General features: G+C 23.3%; 1 protein-coding gene across 13 annotated transcripts in view; it reads left to right on the plus strand.

Moving 5' to 3' along the window:
* Nucleotides 1-16,440, plus strand: part of LOC122508409 (latrophilin Cirl-like) — a 664,372-nt gene that overhangs the window by 602,233 nt on the left and 45,699 nt on the right. For all 13 annotated transcript variants that reach the window (XM_043621720.1, XM_043621723.1, XM_043621724.1 and 10 more), the window contains one exon: nt 2,358-2,544. In XM_043621720.1, the coding sequence (XP_043477655.1) occupies nt 2,358-2,544 (187 nt within the window). The remainder of the gene's footprint in view (nt 1-2,357; nt 2,545-16,440) is intronic.

Raw genomic sequence — 16,440 nt, forward strand, 5'->3', positions numbered from 1 at the left:
TAAAAACTTAAAAAAAATAATTTCAAGTAAAATTGAAATAAACTTTTTCAAAAAAATTAATTATTCTACAGAATTGTTAGTTAAAAGTATGAAAAATTAAAATTTTCAAAGATTCTAATATGAAACCTTTTCAAAATTCAATTATTTAAATAAAAAAAAAATCATTGAATAATTGAATTCTTATAAAGAATTTTATCAACGAATTTTAATTATTTTAAGGGCATTTGAACCTTGATGACGTCACACATGCTTTGCACAAATTGTAACGTCATCAAGGTTCAAATGCCCTTAATTAATTTAATTTAATTAATTCAATTAATTAATTTAATTAATTAATTTAATTTAATTTTAATTATTTTTTTTAATTGAATTCTTTTGACGAATTTTAATTAAAGTATTAAAAATAATTACACTTTTCGAGGAATTCCATTAAAATTGTATTAAAAATAAGGCATTATATTCCTAAAAAGAATTTTATTTACGAAAATAATTCAATTCTTGTAAAAATTTTTTTATTTATGACAATAATTAAACTATTTAGAAGAAATTTATAAAAAAAATTTGTAAATAATTGAATTGAGGAAAATTTTTAAAAATAATTGAAATTTTGACAAGAATTTTATTAAAATATTTGAAAATAATTGAATTTCGGAGAAGAATTTAATTATTTCTAATTTTCTATAAAGATAATTGAAATTTTAAAGATAATTTTTTTTAATTTTTAAAAATAATTGAATTTTTGCAAAGAATTTTATAACTTTTGAAAATAATTGAATTTCTGACCTGTATAAGCTCATTTTGGTCAGACTTTCAAATTTATTGATAAGTACTAAGAGTCAATTTTTAGTCAAACTTTGATATTCATTTTAAAATAAATTTTATTTCAGTAGTAAAATCAGTTTTAGTCAGACGAAACACATTCTTTCTTTTTCTACAATATATATTGGCAGGAGAAGTAATTTAAGTCAAAAAAATGTTATTTTCGTATATTTTAGTTATGTTTTCAAGATACTAGTAGTAAAGGTCTGCTATAGTCAGAATATTAGTATTAATAATAAAAGAAAATTTTAATCAGACTTTTAAATTTTTTAGTAAGAGTAAATTTTTAATAAGAGTAAATTTTTTTAGTAAAAGTAAATTTTTAGTCAGACTAATATTCAGTAGCAAAAGTCGTATTCAGTCAGACAAGATGCATTTTCTTTGTAAAATAAATTTTATATCAGTAGTAAAATCACTTTTAGTCAGACGAAGATGATTTTTTCCCACATTTTACATCAGAGTAGTAAAAGCAGTTTTGGTCAGACGAAAAGTCGTCTCTCTAGTCGTAATTTGAAAATCAATAGTAGAAATTAATTTTCCCCATTCTTTAAAACTATTATTTACAGTAGTACGAGTGGACTTTAGTCAGACTTGAAGTTTTTGAAAAATATACTTTCAGTGTCAGTCAGACAAAATTATATGTATTTTTCCAAAATTCACATCAGTGGTAAAAGCAGTTTTAGTCAGACGAATTGCAGCAGACTTGACCTTAGTTCTCAGTAGAAAAAGTACAAGTGTTTTTGTAAATACGATTTTCAAGTAGTGTTAATCGTTTCTAGTCCGACTTTACAATTCCTAGAAATTTTTTCCTTGTAAATCTAAGTGTAAAAGTAGTAAAAGGAGTTTTAGTCAGACCCACAGTTTTTACTACCTACTGAAGAGTCGTTAATACTAACAGTAGTAGCAGTCAATAGCTAGTCAGACTTTTCCAGTAACTTTCAACTTTAGAATCAGTAGTATAGTTTCATTTCAGTCAGACTTGCGATTTCTTGTCAATTTTTCAGTTTTCAGTGATAGAACTCAATTTTTCGTCATACTTACAAGTTTCTATCAGTTTATACTCAAAGTTTGAAGTCTTTTTAAAGTAAAATATTTTTAAATTCTAAATAAAGTTTGTAATTTCAGTCAGTAGTATAAGGTTTATTTTACGTCAGACTTATTTTCTTGTTTCTAGGATTTTTATTCGTTCTTCGACTCTAGAAATCAAAATTCAAAAAAATAAGTTCGGTACTTGGACAAAAGTTCTTTTAGTCTTTCAGTTTCGGGAAAATTTCCTTTTAAGTAGTACAAGTCAATATCAGGCAGACGAGCAAATTTATATTCATATTTTAATTAACAATAATCATTATTATTATTATTCACAAAAAAATAAATTAACAACAAATATTAATTAACCAATATGGAAAATACGAGTAGAAAAAAAAGAAACAAGAAATTATACTAAAATTCCAATTTTATTTAATTAAAGTAGTTTAATGAAATATCGATTGCTTTATTAATGAAGAAGACTGCTAATGAACTTCTCCTTTATTTTGCAGAGAGGTATGACACAGCATACGCTTGCGAGAGCAAAACACTGCGGATAGAATGCAAAGAGGGGGAGTTGATACACCTCATCAGGGCGAACTATGGAAGGTTCTCCATAACGATATGCAACGAACACGGGAACACTGACTGGAGTGTCAATTGCATGTCGCAAACTTCTTTTCGAGTTCTCTACAACAAGTAAGCTATATATTTTTTTTAAATTCCTCTACATTTAAATAATAAATAAGCACTCAAAAAATATATTTCCAAAAAAAAAAGAAAACGAAAAATGGCTCACTCGAATTTTATATAGCAATGCTCAAGCAAAAAGTTACTCGTGTATTTTAATATAGAAATTAAAAAATTAATTAAAGAACTACTGCAATTTTTATAAATAATATTTTAATTACTAAAATTTTTATTAAAATATTAATTTTAATTTAGAAATAAAAATATTTTAATTACTGCGAGAACTTAATGTACCTAATTATTACAGTTATCAAAATTATAATTATTTCAATAATAATTATTATAATTAACTTCATTTGTTAACTTCTTCACCTTTAATAATTATTATATACGAATTAAATTTCTTTACAGCTACTTATAGAATTATAAATGTTTATATAATTATTTACAGAACTAGATGTATAATTATATGTACAATAATTAATTGCAATTTAGATGTTCAGTTACGCAACTCAATTGTCTCATTCAGAATAAATTGACAAAAGTTTATTTCCAATATCAATAAAACACATTCTTCTATTGTTTTTATTAACAGTTAACTCATTAAAAAAAACTCTTTCAAAGGAAACATAATAATTCTCCAAGATACAAATTTTATTTCATTCCTTTTTTCAAGTTTTATTCAATAAAGAACATTTTCCGACGAGATAAAAAAAAACACATTCGTTCTTGCTTTGTTCAGTCACAAATGGTATTTGTCTTAATTACCATTTCTGTATACGAGAAAAATTATAATTTTTTTTTAACAATAATTTTTATTCAAACAAAAAATATTTATTATTATTATTCCGTATACGATGAAAATTATAATTAATTTTTAAAATAATTGTTATTCAAATAAAAATATCAATTATATTCATTTTTCTCCTGTGAGTTTTGTTAATTTCTTTTCTAATAATTAAAATATTAAAAACGATTTTCAATGTAAAAATTATGTTTTTTTTCACACGATTAGAATTAAAAGTAATTAAACCAAGAATTTTGCTAAAAATGTATTAAATACTAAAAAATAGAAAAAGAAAATTTGTGCGTAAATTAAAGTATTTTTCTCCTCGCAAGAAATAATAATTAATATCATAATATATAGAGTCTTGGAAAATTAAAATGTTACCTCACGAGATAGAAAAAATTAATTAAATCGTTATAAATATGCCAGGAAATTAATTGAAAAAGGAATTACAATTTAAAAAAAAGAACAGAAAAAATCAAGAGGAATTTAGAATAAAATCATAATTTTCAAACTAATTCATTAAGAAAATAAGAACTAAGAAGGATAATAATAATTACGATATATCTTACCAGAAAAAATATTGTACGGATAAAGTCTCATTTTTATTGCTATTTACTTTTATTACTCGTAAAATGCAAATAGAATTTATGCAACCACTTTCAAATATGAGAACATATATGCAACATCACATTTTTTTTTCCATCAACTTTTATAATTTTTACTGATGATTTATACATCAAGTGGAAAATAAATTTTTTTATGACTTCATTTCACAAGTTTTCTGCTTATTTGGCACGAAAAAAAATTGCTTCAGTTGGAAATTATTATTCAAAAAGGGCTTTAGAAAGAAAGACAACAACAAGACAAAAAACAAAAAATTGCAAACAAAGAAAACAAAAAAAAAATCAATGTAGTAAAATTTAACTAAAACAATAAGTAAAATTTTTTATTGTCTTTATCACTTATTTTCTTAACTAAAATTCCAGTGGAAAATAATTTAAAAATTTAGTGTTCAGCTTAAAAAGGTAAACAATTTCTTTTCCACTTTTTATTTGCTCAAATCGAAGTAAAATTTTACTGAATAAATTAGTAAAAATTCTTACAACTCAATTTTTTTTCTCTTTCTTTAAAAAATAGAAAAGGAATTATCCTGTTTGAAAAAAAGAAATAGAAAAAAATGAAATGATAATTTTTTTTAATTTTATCTAAATCAAGTAGGGAAATTAACCATCTTTCTCTAAAGAGAGAAAGAGAGAGAGAGAGAGAGAGAGAGAGAGAGAGAGAGAGAGAGAGAGAGAGAGAGAGAGAGAGAGAAATAGAAATAGAGAGAGATAGAGACGTATAAAGACATATATATGTATCCAAATTGTAATTATCTTAATGAGCAATTGAGTGGTTAAACTAATAATAAATCTTGCATCTCTTAGAAGATATAGGATAGCTCTTATCCTGAATTGCAGTAGAATTTCGTTGAATCAAGTGACTTTTGCTGAGCACGCCTAAAATGAGATTCGATCGATGCCATTTCCCTCTATCCCCCCCTCCCCTCCCCTCTCTTTTCCCACTATCCTCTCACAATATAGTTAGAACTATCCCCTTGAAATCTCTCGAAGATAAGAAATAAAGAGTAAGAATTGAGATGAAAAAAAAAGAAAAAGAAAAAAAAAGAAAAAAACAAGGAATAGAGTGGTGAAGCACACAGCTTCACGTGGTCCTGCGAACTGGCCAATCGCTTGACCATTGGAGCGTGTATTGGCAGTGGATCGGTTCAGGTAGAGAGAATCGCCAAGTCAGCGCTATTCTTCTCTATCCCCACTCGATCTGCTGCGAAATCCACTCTATTTCCTTCAATCTTTTTCCAAACCGCTCACACCATACCCCCCCCCCTCCCCCTTCCCTCCTTTTTCCCACTAAAAAATAAAAAAAAAAATCATTGTCTCCTCTCCAAACCTAATCTAAAATATACTGTCTTTTCATTTCTTTTATTTTATTTTCCCCCACATTCGTCCTTACTTTCCTCGTTTAATTTCTCTTTATTTTGTTTTTTAGTAGACGAATCAAAACCTCCTCGTGAGGTTAAAAGCCAAGAAATTGCCAAACGCCATTTTTGTTCGTTTTAGTAGTTATTATAAAAAATTTTTTTGTATTAATTCATTTTTTTTGTAATTTATAATATTTATTAATTTTTATCGTCCTTTCATAGTATTTTATTATATTTATTAATTTTTACTAATATTTTTATTATTTTATATAATTTATTAATTTTTACTAATATTTTTAGTATTTTATTTAATTTCATTATTTTTATAATATTTTTTTGACAATCTATTTAATTTAATTATTTCTATCTTTTTTTATTTTGCTATATTTTTACTATTTTTTTCTTCGTATTTTATTTATTTATTTATTTTATGACATTTATTAATTTTTACATTTTCCTATTTTGTTTCATTTTATTTTTGCAATTATTATATTATTCTATTTATTTATTACAGCTATTATTTATTTATATTTTATACTTTATTCAATTATGTTTTATTTACTTATTTGTATTCATATTTTTATTTATTATTAATTTTTATTATTTAAATATTATTAAATTTTTATTATTCTTTCTTGGTCTTGTTATTTATTATTAATTTCTAATAATTTATTTTTAATTTTAATTATTCTTTCTTTTCTGAACTTTATTTATTAGTTTTTTTTTTCTTATTCTTCTTTTCATATTCATTTAATTTAAAAATTTATTATTTTCTTGTTTACATTCCTTTTTGATTTAATTTCATATTTTAGAATTTCATTTTAAAGCGTTTTAAAATGGCGATTATTTGGCAATTTTCTAGACTACACATTGGGTCGGATAAAAAAAAGTGCAAAAAAATCAGGACTACTATTTATAAATATTTAAATAAATAAATAAGTAAAAAAAAAAAATCACGTCGATTGAATTCTTTTTTTCTCTATTGAATTGAAAAGTTTTTTAAAATTATTTGTTCTCTTCGAAAAAAAACACTCGTTAAAAAAAGTAATTTTTTTTATTATTCCGAAATAATATTTTTTGTTTAAATAAAAAAAAAGAAACAAAAATACAAAAAGGTAAAAAAATGTAAAGAGAAAAAAATAAAAACTGAGAAATATAAACAGTTTAAAAAATAAATAAAAATCGAGAAATAAAAAGGTAGAAAAAAGTAAAGAAATTAAATAAAAATTGAGAAATAGAAAGGTAGAAATTTTTTTTTTTTTTTTAATATTTACATTTAATTTACAATATTGAAAATAACATTCAAAGAAAGAAAAAGAATTCAACTTTTCATAACCACAATAATAATTATTTCACCAAAAAAAAAGTCAAGAATATCAAAATATAATAATTTCGCTGAATAGAGAAAAAAAAGGAATAAAGCACAAAAAAAGGCAACAGCTTTTGCAATGCGAAACAATTAAAATTTTATTCGTTCCCAGCTTTTAATTACCTTTATTATGAGTTTCTCTGCTTTATGTTCGATTTAATCTTTGAAAGTTCATTTGAAGAAATTTCATTTAGAAATTTAAAAAAAAAATTCTTTTCATTTTTTTCTCCTTTCTTTTTTTTCTTTTCCATTTTTGCTGAATTGACAAAAGTCGAACAATAATATTCTTTTCTTTTGCCCTCTTTGGAGAAAAGGTCGCGTAAAAATGATAATCTTGTAAAGTTAGATTATTATGCAGAAGGGTACAATTTAAGGAAAAGTATTTAAAAAGTTTCATAGCGACTCGTGCCGAGTTTACGAGACGTCGCAAAATAACTTTTGAATAAACTTTTTTTTTTCTTTCATTCTGTTTTTTTTTTTTTGCATCGAGAAAACTTCACAACTTGCTGTTTGATCGTCTCGCCTAGAAATATGTACACCATGAATTACAGAATTTGTAAAATCTGTCGAAGCAAAAAAAAAAAAAAAAATACTTTCAAAGATCAAATAAGTGACTTCAAATTTTTATCTCTCTTTTTTCCGAATAAAAAGTGTCAACAACGTCCTGATTGGTGCGCTCTTTTTTATCCAACCGGAAATCATGTGTACAAAATACAAACGTATTTTAATAGAAAATTTTATTTCTATAAAAATACTTTTATTTTCGAAAAAAATTCATTGTAATAAAAGAATTTTATTTTCGAAAAAAATTCATTTTAATAAAAGAATTTTATTTTCAAAAAAAAATAATTCTAATAAAAGAATTTCATTGAAAAACTTTTGAAAAAAAGCATAACAATAAAAACAAAATATTTATTCACGATGATAATAAAAACAATTTATTTATTTTTTTGTTCTTAATTTCAGCATGAAAATATTGTAGGCAATTTTTTATTAGTGAATTATTTTTTACTTATCGTTATTTTTACTATTTAAATTTTTTCGTAGTTAGGTACAAATTTTATTTACTGTCAGAATTTCCAGAAAGAGTTTTCTTATAAAAGAAATTTAATTTAATAAATTTCGTGAATTTAATAAATAAATGTAATAAAATGAATTTAGTCAATTCAATCAGAATGTGAGAAAATAAAAACATTCTTCAACTGCATTATTTGTCAAAATAATATTACTTTTATGAAAATTATATCAGCAAATGTCATAAATTATTATTTAATTAATTCGTTTCTTGTGCAAAGAATTTAAAATACTAATAAATTATACATTGTAAATTATAAATAAATATAAATTATCTTGATGCATTATTAAAACACAAATTTCCTGTGACACTCAATAGTTAATAAAATAAATTATTTATTCATTTTTTTAATAAGTAATATTATTTTTTAAATATAATTATAATTTATTTTTCTAAACGGGACATGCTCGTTTGGTATTTTTATTTTCTTAGTATTTTGAATTATAGAAAAAATATTTTTTCCGTTTTATGTAAAAAAAAAAACTCTTTCTTGAATTTCTATTATTGTTTTGTATTTACTATTTTGCGTGGAATGAGCAGTATAGTGTTTCGTCGTTATTGGGAATTTTTTTTCTTAAAAAGTTAAAATCGTTCAGGAGAAAAAATTATTTTTCGAAAAACGATTAACCGGAAGTAGTTTTATATTTTTGATATTGCATCTTTTTGTCACACCTCATATTAATATTGCATGCTTATTTTTTCCCCCATTATTTCCCAGTAGAATTTTCATTTCGCATGGTTTTTTCTGCTTTTGTTTAAAAATTATTTGTCATTATAATAAAAATAAAAAAAAACAATAAAGAAAAAATGAAAAAGTAGAAAAAAGCAATGTATAAAGAAATTATTTTTGAGAAAAAAAAAAATTAAGATCAATAAAAAATTCCATTTTTCAAAAAAAAATTCTTCCGTCTTGCAAACAACTTAATTCATTCTAAACATGCGGAAACTAATTTTAAAGTCTATAAATCAATGTTGAAAGATAAATTAAATTTTCTGATAAAATTTTCTGATAATTATTAATTTCTTTATATAAACATTTAGATTCTAACATTCCGCATAGTATTTTTCTCGGTACGGCAAGAAACGAGTAATTTAAATTTTTTTTTGTTTTTTTAAAAATTTTTTTCCATAGACAAACATACCGTTGCCTTTTATTTTATCCACACAAGAATATTTATAGGAACTTTGAATATAAATAAAACGATTTCTCGAAATAAATTATTCTAAACTTCTCGAAAATTTTTCAAAGTCCAATTTTTTTTTTTTTTTATTCAGAAAAATGTCTCTGTAATCTGTATAAACATTGAATGTCTATTAATAATATTTAATCATCGTTAACATTGAATATCTTTGCAGTTATTTCATTTAATGGGGAATTATTAATCCTTCACATAGACTAGAAATTCATTTAACTAATCTTTACACATTTTTTTATTTTATCTCGCACGTTGTTTTTTAATTTCTTCCAAATTTTTTCGTTTTAAACTACAAACATGTTTTTTGTATGTAATTAATTTGTTGCCATAGAAATATTTTACTTCTTTTTTTAAAATATTTTTAGAGAAACATTTTACTTTTTGTATTTAATTTTTTTCTAGAAATATTTTACTTTTTTGTGATTGTATGTTATCAATCTTTTTGTAAACGAAAATTTTTATATTTTCGTCATTAAAAAAGAAGATAAATCAGGAAAAACGTTTTTTTGTTTTTGGATATATGAATTTTCTTTTCGTCAAAATTTCTTGGGAAAAGAAAATATTTTTTCCCTTTTTTCCCTATTCCTTGTTATTTCTACAAAAAAAAAAAAAAATTTCTACAGGTCCAAGTTTTTGAATGTCTTAAAAAGTTTCAAAAAGGGAAAAATTGCCGGAGGAATATTTTTACGCTTCGGATAAAAATGAAAAACGTAACGAACACTTTTAGGAAAAAATACAAATTTTCTGTTAACAAACAAAATTAAATTATTTTGTACCAAAAAATACAAAAGAGAAATTTTTTTCTTTCTTTCTCTTCAAAAGTTCAATTACGAAAAAATAGTAAAGAAAATTATCTAAACCACATATATTTATTATTAATTAACACTTTCATTAAAAATTAATTCATTAAATTATTTTTACTTTAAAAAAAAAAAATTGCACTTCCTGATAAAAAAAATGTTGTTGCTCACAAATCGAAGAATTAAAAAAAGGCAAAAAATAAAAGAAAGGAGAGAATAATTTCTTGTAGTGCACAAGTAATATAACCAATGATTCTAGTAATTTTAAACCCGTGAGAAGATCACGTATATAAAAAAGAAAATTTGTAATACACAAACAAGCATTGCATTTTTCTCCTCGCTTTAACGTCTTACTGAAACTCGTTTAATCCCACTGGGATTAAACGAAAGGGACTTTGTAGCTGACGCATAAAAGTATTCCAATCACGAACAAGCGCGGATAGTGAATACACGAGGAATATTTTACTCGAAGGAAAAAGGATGCTGCAGATGCAAAACTGGAAATAATGAATGGCAAAAACTTGGACTCTGTATCGAAAAAAAAATTCCCCTCCCTCTCAATTTAAATTGTCCAAAATATTACTCTCTCTCTAAAAAAAAAAAAAAAAATATGAAGACAAATTTGCATGCTTTTACGATTATATATTTATAGGAAAATTTAAATATGAATATTAACGTAAATATTAATATAAATATTAATATAAATATTAATATAAATATTAATATCAATATTTATATTAATATAAAAATTGATATAAATATTAGTATAAATATTAATATAAATATTAATATAAATACAATACATAAATATAAATTAAAGAAATGTCACAGTTACGATTTTACAAAATCTTTTTGAATGACATTATGGTGCATTAGCAAAATGGCCAGTGGACAAATTCATCATAATGCCTCTCTCAATTATATTATTTTTTTGTTGTTGCTTCAAAAATACGAAAATTAATTACTCGAGACATTAAATTACAAATCGTAATTGTGACAAATCTTTGATAACAAAAAACAATGCGAAGCACGAAATAAATAATACATAAAACCTTTCAACCATTTTCGAAAAAATATTCACACATCTCAATTACAGAAAAAATCGTTGAAAGTTTCTACAAAAAAAAAAAAAATTCGTTAAATTTACAGTTAAAATTAATTTACAAAATTACGTACAATTTTTTTATACTCCTGGTACTTAAACTCCAGACGCAAAAATACCAAAATAAAGTCAATTTAATTTTCGCTATTCTTATTTCAGTAGAAAAAAAAATGTAATATTTCACTTAAAAGAAATCTTTTTGTTAATTCAAACACTATTGGAGGAGATATTTGAATTTTTTATATTCTTTACTGAAATATAAGAATTTTACAATAGGTTTCCATTTCTATTTGAAAATTCATGTTTTTTTAATAGAAAAACTAAAATTGAAATATTTTTTCTAATTATAAAAAGGTGATAGCGACAAAAAGGAGTAAAATAAAAGAAAAAAAAGAAAAACGAAGAAGGAAAAAATAATTAAAAGGCAATTAAAATTCCTTTAAAAAAAAAAGAAATTTTCCATTTTTGGAACTTCGGTTTCAACTGTAAATTTAACCAATTTTTTTTTTTATCCATCACCACTATCTTTATTCTCGAAAAAGAAAATTTCCGTAAATATTTGATAACTAATATTGTCGTCTTATGTTCAATGATTCGAATTGAAAATAGACGAAATTTTTTTTTTTAACATTTATTCCAATCGTAACCCAGATTTTCATCACAAGTGTAATATTTAGTAAACCTTTGCTTTAAATGGAGTTCATGAATTCTTAAAAATACGACGTGTTTAAAAATATGCCAATCTATATTTCGCAGGCAAAAATTATTATATACTATATAAATATTTTAATGGTTTGACCTGTAAAAATGACAAACCGTCCATTACTTTGATGAACATCAATTTTTCCTCTCTCTCTCTTTATATATTATAAACATATATAGAAAGTGACAAGGTGTTTTTCAATATAACAGTTTTTTTCACCCTTGATGCTCCAAGAGTTATTTATCACATACACACAACAAAAAAAATTTTTTTACGGAGATTAAGATCAATTTGTCAGGAAAATAAAATTTAAAAAATCAACTTGGCCACATTTTTATATAGTGAAAACAATTTTTTTTTTAATTTGCATTTCTTTTTCGATTAAAATTCAATTATTACAAATTGTTTATATATGTTAATTTTTTCTGTACGGGTGGAAAAAAAATTTCTTGTTATTAAATGGAAATTTAATTGCATTCCAACATGCGAGTAATTATATTCAAATTGTTGTAGTGCTTTCTGTATTTTTATTTATTTAATTTCTTTTTTTTCGATATTTTAACTCATTTCTATATATTTATTTATTTCTATATTTTTACTTTTTAATTATTTCTACCTACATTTTTTTTAATTTTTATTTATTTGTATATTTTTTCTTATTTCTTTATTTTTATTTGTTTTTCGATTTTTTTTACCTATTTCTGTATTTTTATTTATTTCTATGTATATTTTAACTTATTTCTGTATTTTTATTTATTTTTACATTTTTATTTTTTAGTTTTATTTATTTGTATATTTTTTTTTATTTCTGCACCTATTTTTATTTGTTTCCATTATTTATTTTTTTAAGTTTGTATTTTTTTTGCGAATTTTTATTAATAAATTTTTATAGGCACTGATCGTCACTTTACAATCACATTTTTAATTACCATTTGGAAATTGGAAATTCATTTTAAAAAGAGAAATTAATTTTAAAAGCAAATTTTTTATTTATACACTGACCGTCACTTTACAATCAGATTTGTAATTAACAGAAATTAATTTCGAAAAGAGAAATTAATTTTAAACAACAAAATTTTCATTTACACTAATCGTCACTTTCAAATCAAATTTTTAATTAATATTTGGATATTAATTTTGGAAAGAGAGAATAAAGAAAATATAAAATCCGATTGATGAACTTCAAATCAAAATTAAAATTTTTAAAAATTATTTTTGGAAAAAAACATTCTTTCCTTTAAAAAAAAAAAGTTTTCAAAAAAATTCGATTTCGAGAAAAAGAACATTTTCTTTTTCTTCAAAAAAAAAAAAATTCAAAAACAACACTTCTGATGAAAATAAAAGTAAATGTTATTTTTCAAAGAGGTAAATACCTCTCAACAATTAATTTTCTTTTACTCGAGAAAAAAGATAGTAAAAAAAGACAATTACCCCGCATTACGGGCTTGAATAAAAAAAAACACAAAAAAACCTTCTAGCGATAGATTTAGCTTAAATTGTGCGTGTGTACTGCCATGGAGTTCGTTTTCTTTTGTGGAATGTGACAACGAAAGACCAGCTTGTGTCAGTCCTGTGTAAATTGTCCCACTGCATCATCCATTTGCAGTGAGGAAAGTCGTCCCCTGGGAAATTCCTGTTAAGGGCTTTACGCTTTACATATACATACATCTATCTGTCTCTCTCACTCTCTGTTCATATATATATATACAGTTTTGTGTGCAACGAACGCACGAGAAATTCCGTAGGTAGGTACGGAAACATCTAAGTTTGCAACAAATTCAAAAAAAAAATAAATAAATAAAATAAAAATAAATTAACAGGAAATAAACAAAAACAATAAATTAATGAAGAAGAAACAAACAAAAACAATAAATAAATGAAAAAGAAATTAACAATAATAATAAATAGCAGTAAGTAAATTGTAGCTCTCGAGAAAACTAGCAATCGGGTAAAAATAAAACGAAAATTTTGTAAAAATAAAAAAGGGCGTTTTAACTTTTTTTTAAGTCCGTTTATTATGCGAATAAAAAATAAAGAAATAAATAAAAATTTATAAAAATAAAGAAATAAATAAAAATCTATAAAAATAAACAAATTAATAAAAATCTATAAAAATAAACAAATTAATAAAAATCTATAAAAATAAACAAATAAATAAAAATCTATAAAAATAAAACGAGTTATAAAAATAATAAAAAAATCTACAGGAATAAAAAGAGTATATAAGAATAATAAAACAATCCATAAAACTAAAAAGAGAATCTATGAAATAAAAAAAATAAAAGAAAATTAATTTATAAAAAAAATTAATTATAAATTAAAACAAAAAAGAATTTACAAAAACAAAAAAAAAATTAACAAAAATAAAAACGACGACAAAAAATTTTCATCTACAAAAAAACAAAATATATAAATTTAAAAAAACAGTTTACAAAAACTCAAAAATAAAAAAACCAGTCTACAAAAATGAAAAAACAGCCAACAAATTAAAGAATAGTCTAAAAAAATTTAAAAAACTAATAAAACTTTCAACAAATTAAAAAATAGTCTAGAAAAATTAAAAAAAACTAATAAAACTTTCAACAAATTAAAAAACATTCTTCAAAAATAAAAAAAATTAAAGATAGTCTACGAAAATAAAATGCCAATAATAAATAATAAAAATAATGAAAAAAACAAAGAAACTAGTCTAAACAAATTAATTTTTGAAGAATTTTTTCTTCAAAAATTAATTTTTAATAATTAATTTTGTAGAAATAATTATTACTAACATTTCTAATCATCAATATTTAAATACTGGAAAAAATTTCAACTCAAAATTTATAATTAACAGTCCATAGTTTTCTTACTAATCAAATTTTCATCAAACCATTTGTAATGAATAAAAAATTTACCTCAAAGATTTTTGTTATTAATAAAAACCTTTAAGATTTATTAGCAAAAAATTTACAAGAAAAATTAAAAAAAGAAAAAGAAAAAAAAATTTCATTATGAATGTTTTTATTAGCAAAACAGTTTCTATGTCAAAGTACTTATTAATAAAAAATAAAAAATTTTCATTAGACTTTCAGTCAAAATAAACAAAATTCCCACCAAAAGGTTGTTATTAAAAAAAAATTCATTAAACAGTTGTTATTTAAAATTTTCACTGAATTTCAAAAGAGAAAAACAATTTTGTTTTTGATGATCATGTTCATAAAAAAAGGAGGAAAAAAAAAGTTATATTGACTTTTATAGTTGCTTGGCTTGGACATTCAAGGATATTTAATTGTTTTGGTTGATGAAAGCGCGACATTGCTTTTAAACGACAATAACGAAAAAAAAATCTCTATATATATATTCACCATTGAAAAATATGAAAAATGAATGAATAACTGGTTTTTTATATCCCAGATTTGAAATCTCGTTCCGAGATCGCATTTACCGCAGCGGGAGCGTCAATTTTAGTCTCAATGTGCGTGACTTTGGGTCATGAAACACTTGTGCAACGTCAAACAGCGCACTGGTATACTCGGCTTTTATTTATTTATTTTTATTTTTTTTTCTCTCTCTCTCTCTCTCCCCACTTTGCAATTCAGTTCAAGAGCAAATGTATATGTATATCTAAACCCATCACACGATCCCAGTAGTGTCGGTTTCTACAAAGAAATCTCAGCTATACGTGACGATTAAAAAGCTATTCGATGCTGCTTTAAAGATAGAATTTCTCACGTTTGAAAATCCCTTTTAATTACAATCCTCAATGTAATAGTAACAAACGCGCTGAAAAAAAAGAATCGTTAAAACAAATTTTTCACTTTAAATTAAATTTTTTCCCAATGAAATTTCCAATTTGAAGAAAATTGCATATGGGTCATTCTCACAATCGGGACACATGACACGTACATTAGATTTTTAAAAATAAATAATAATAATTTTTCAAAATCTTTACGTCCTAATAATAGCATTCATCATGATTTAATCGGATCCTATGAAAAATAAATCGAAAATTTGAAATATTTAAAGATACACGTGTTTATATAGCATAAAAACTCCCCTCCGTTACCGTTCATGAAGTAAGTTTCATTTATAGAAAAGGTATTATATTAATTCTGTAATACAAAAAAATCTTTTGCCCGGTAATATCTACTTATTATTTTATTTCTAATTGAATCATGAAAAATAAAGTAAAATATTTGTTAGTTATTTTTACCTAGAATTAAATTAGTTTTGTGCAGAAATAAAACTCCCCTCCGTTACCGCTCACAAATATAATTATAAAATATAAACAAAAACGATAAAATAGAAATAAATACATCAAAACTCTTTGTAGTGTCAGTATAGTTATGGTTATTGCATAAAATGATGAAACAAAATGAAAACAATTAGTTTTAAAAGAATCTTTAGTTTGTCAGTGTTCATCGACACAATAAAAACTCCCCTCCGTTACCGCAGTAAATTTAGTTTTTAGGACGTAAATAATAATAATTTTTAATAATCTTTAAAACATTGTTTTATTTAAAAACAAAGAAAACAAATGCTGTCATTAATTTATTTATAATATTTATTTTTTTTATATTAGAATCACAACATTTTGAAGCTGTATAATGGAAGAAAACTCCCCTCCGTTACCCATGGTATATTTCCATTACACAGCACGTAAATTACAGACTTTATTAATCATCGGATTCGCCTGAAAATCGTTACTCGGGGGTTTTTAGAGTTGCTGATTACGAATATGATAATAATTTTTGAAAATTCAAAATGGCGGATCCAACATGGCGGACAATTTTTTAAAACATTCATCGGATTTGCTTGAAACTCGTTACTCGGGGGTTTTCGGGGTTGCTGATTACGAATCTCATGTCAGTTTTTGAAAATTCAAAATGGCGGATCCAATATGGCCGACA

Source organism: Leptopilina heterotoma, unplaced genomic scaffold, assembly GCF_015476425.1.
Source record: "Leptopilina heterotoma isolate Lh14 unplaced genomic scaffold, ASM1547642v1 Lhet_54, whole genome shotgun sequence".
Taxonomy (NCBI): domain Eukaryota; kingdom Metazoa; phylum Arthropoda; class Insecta; order Hymenoptera; family Figitidae; genus Leptopilina; species Leptopilina heterotoma.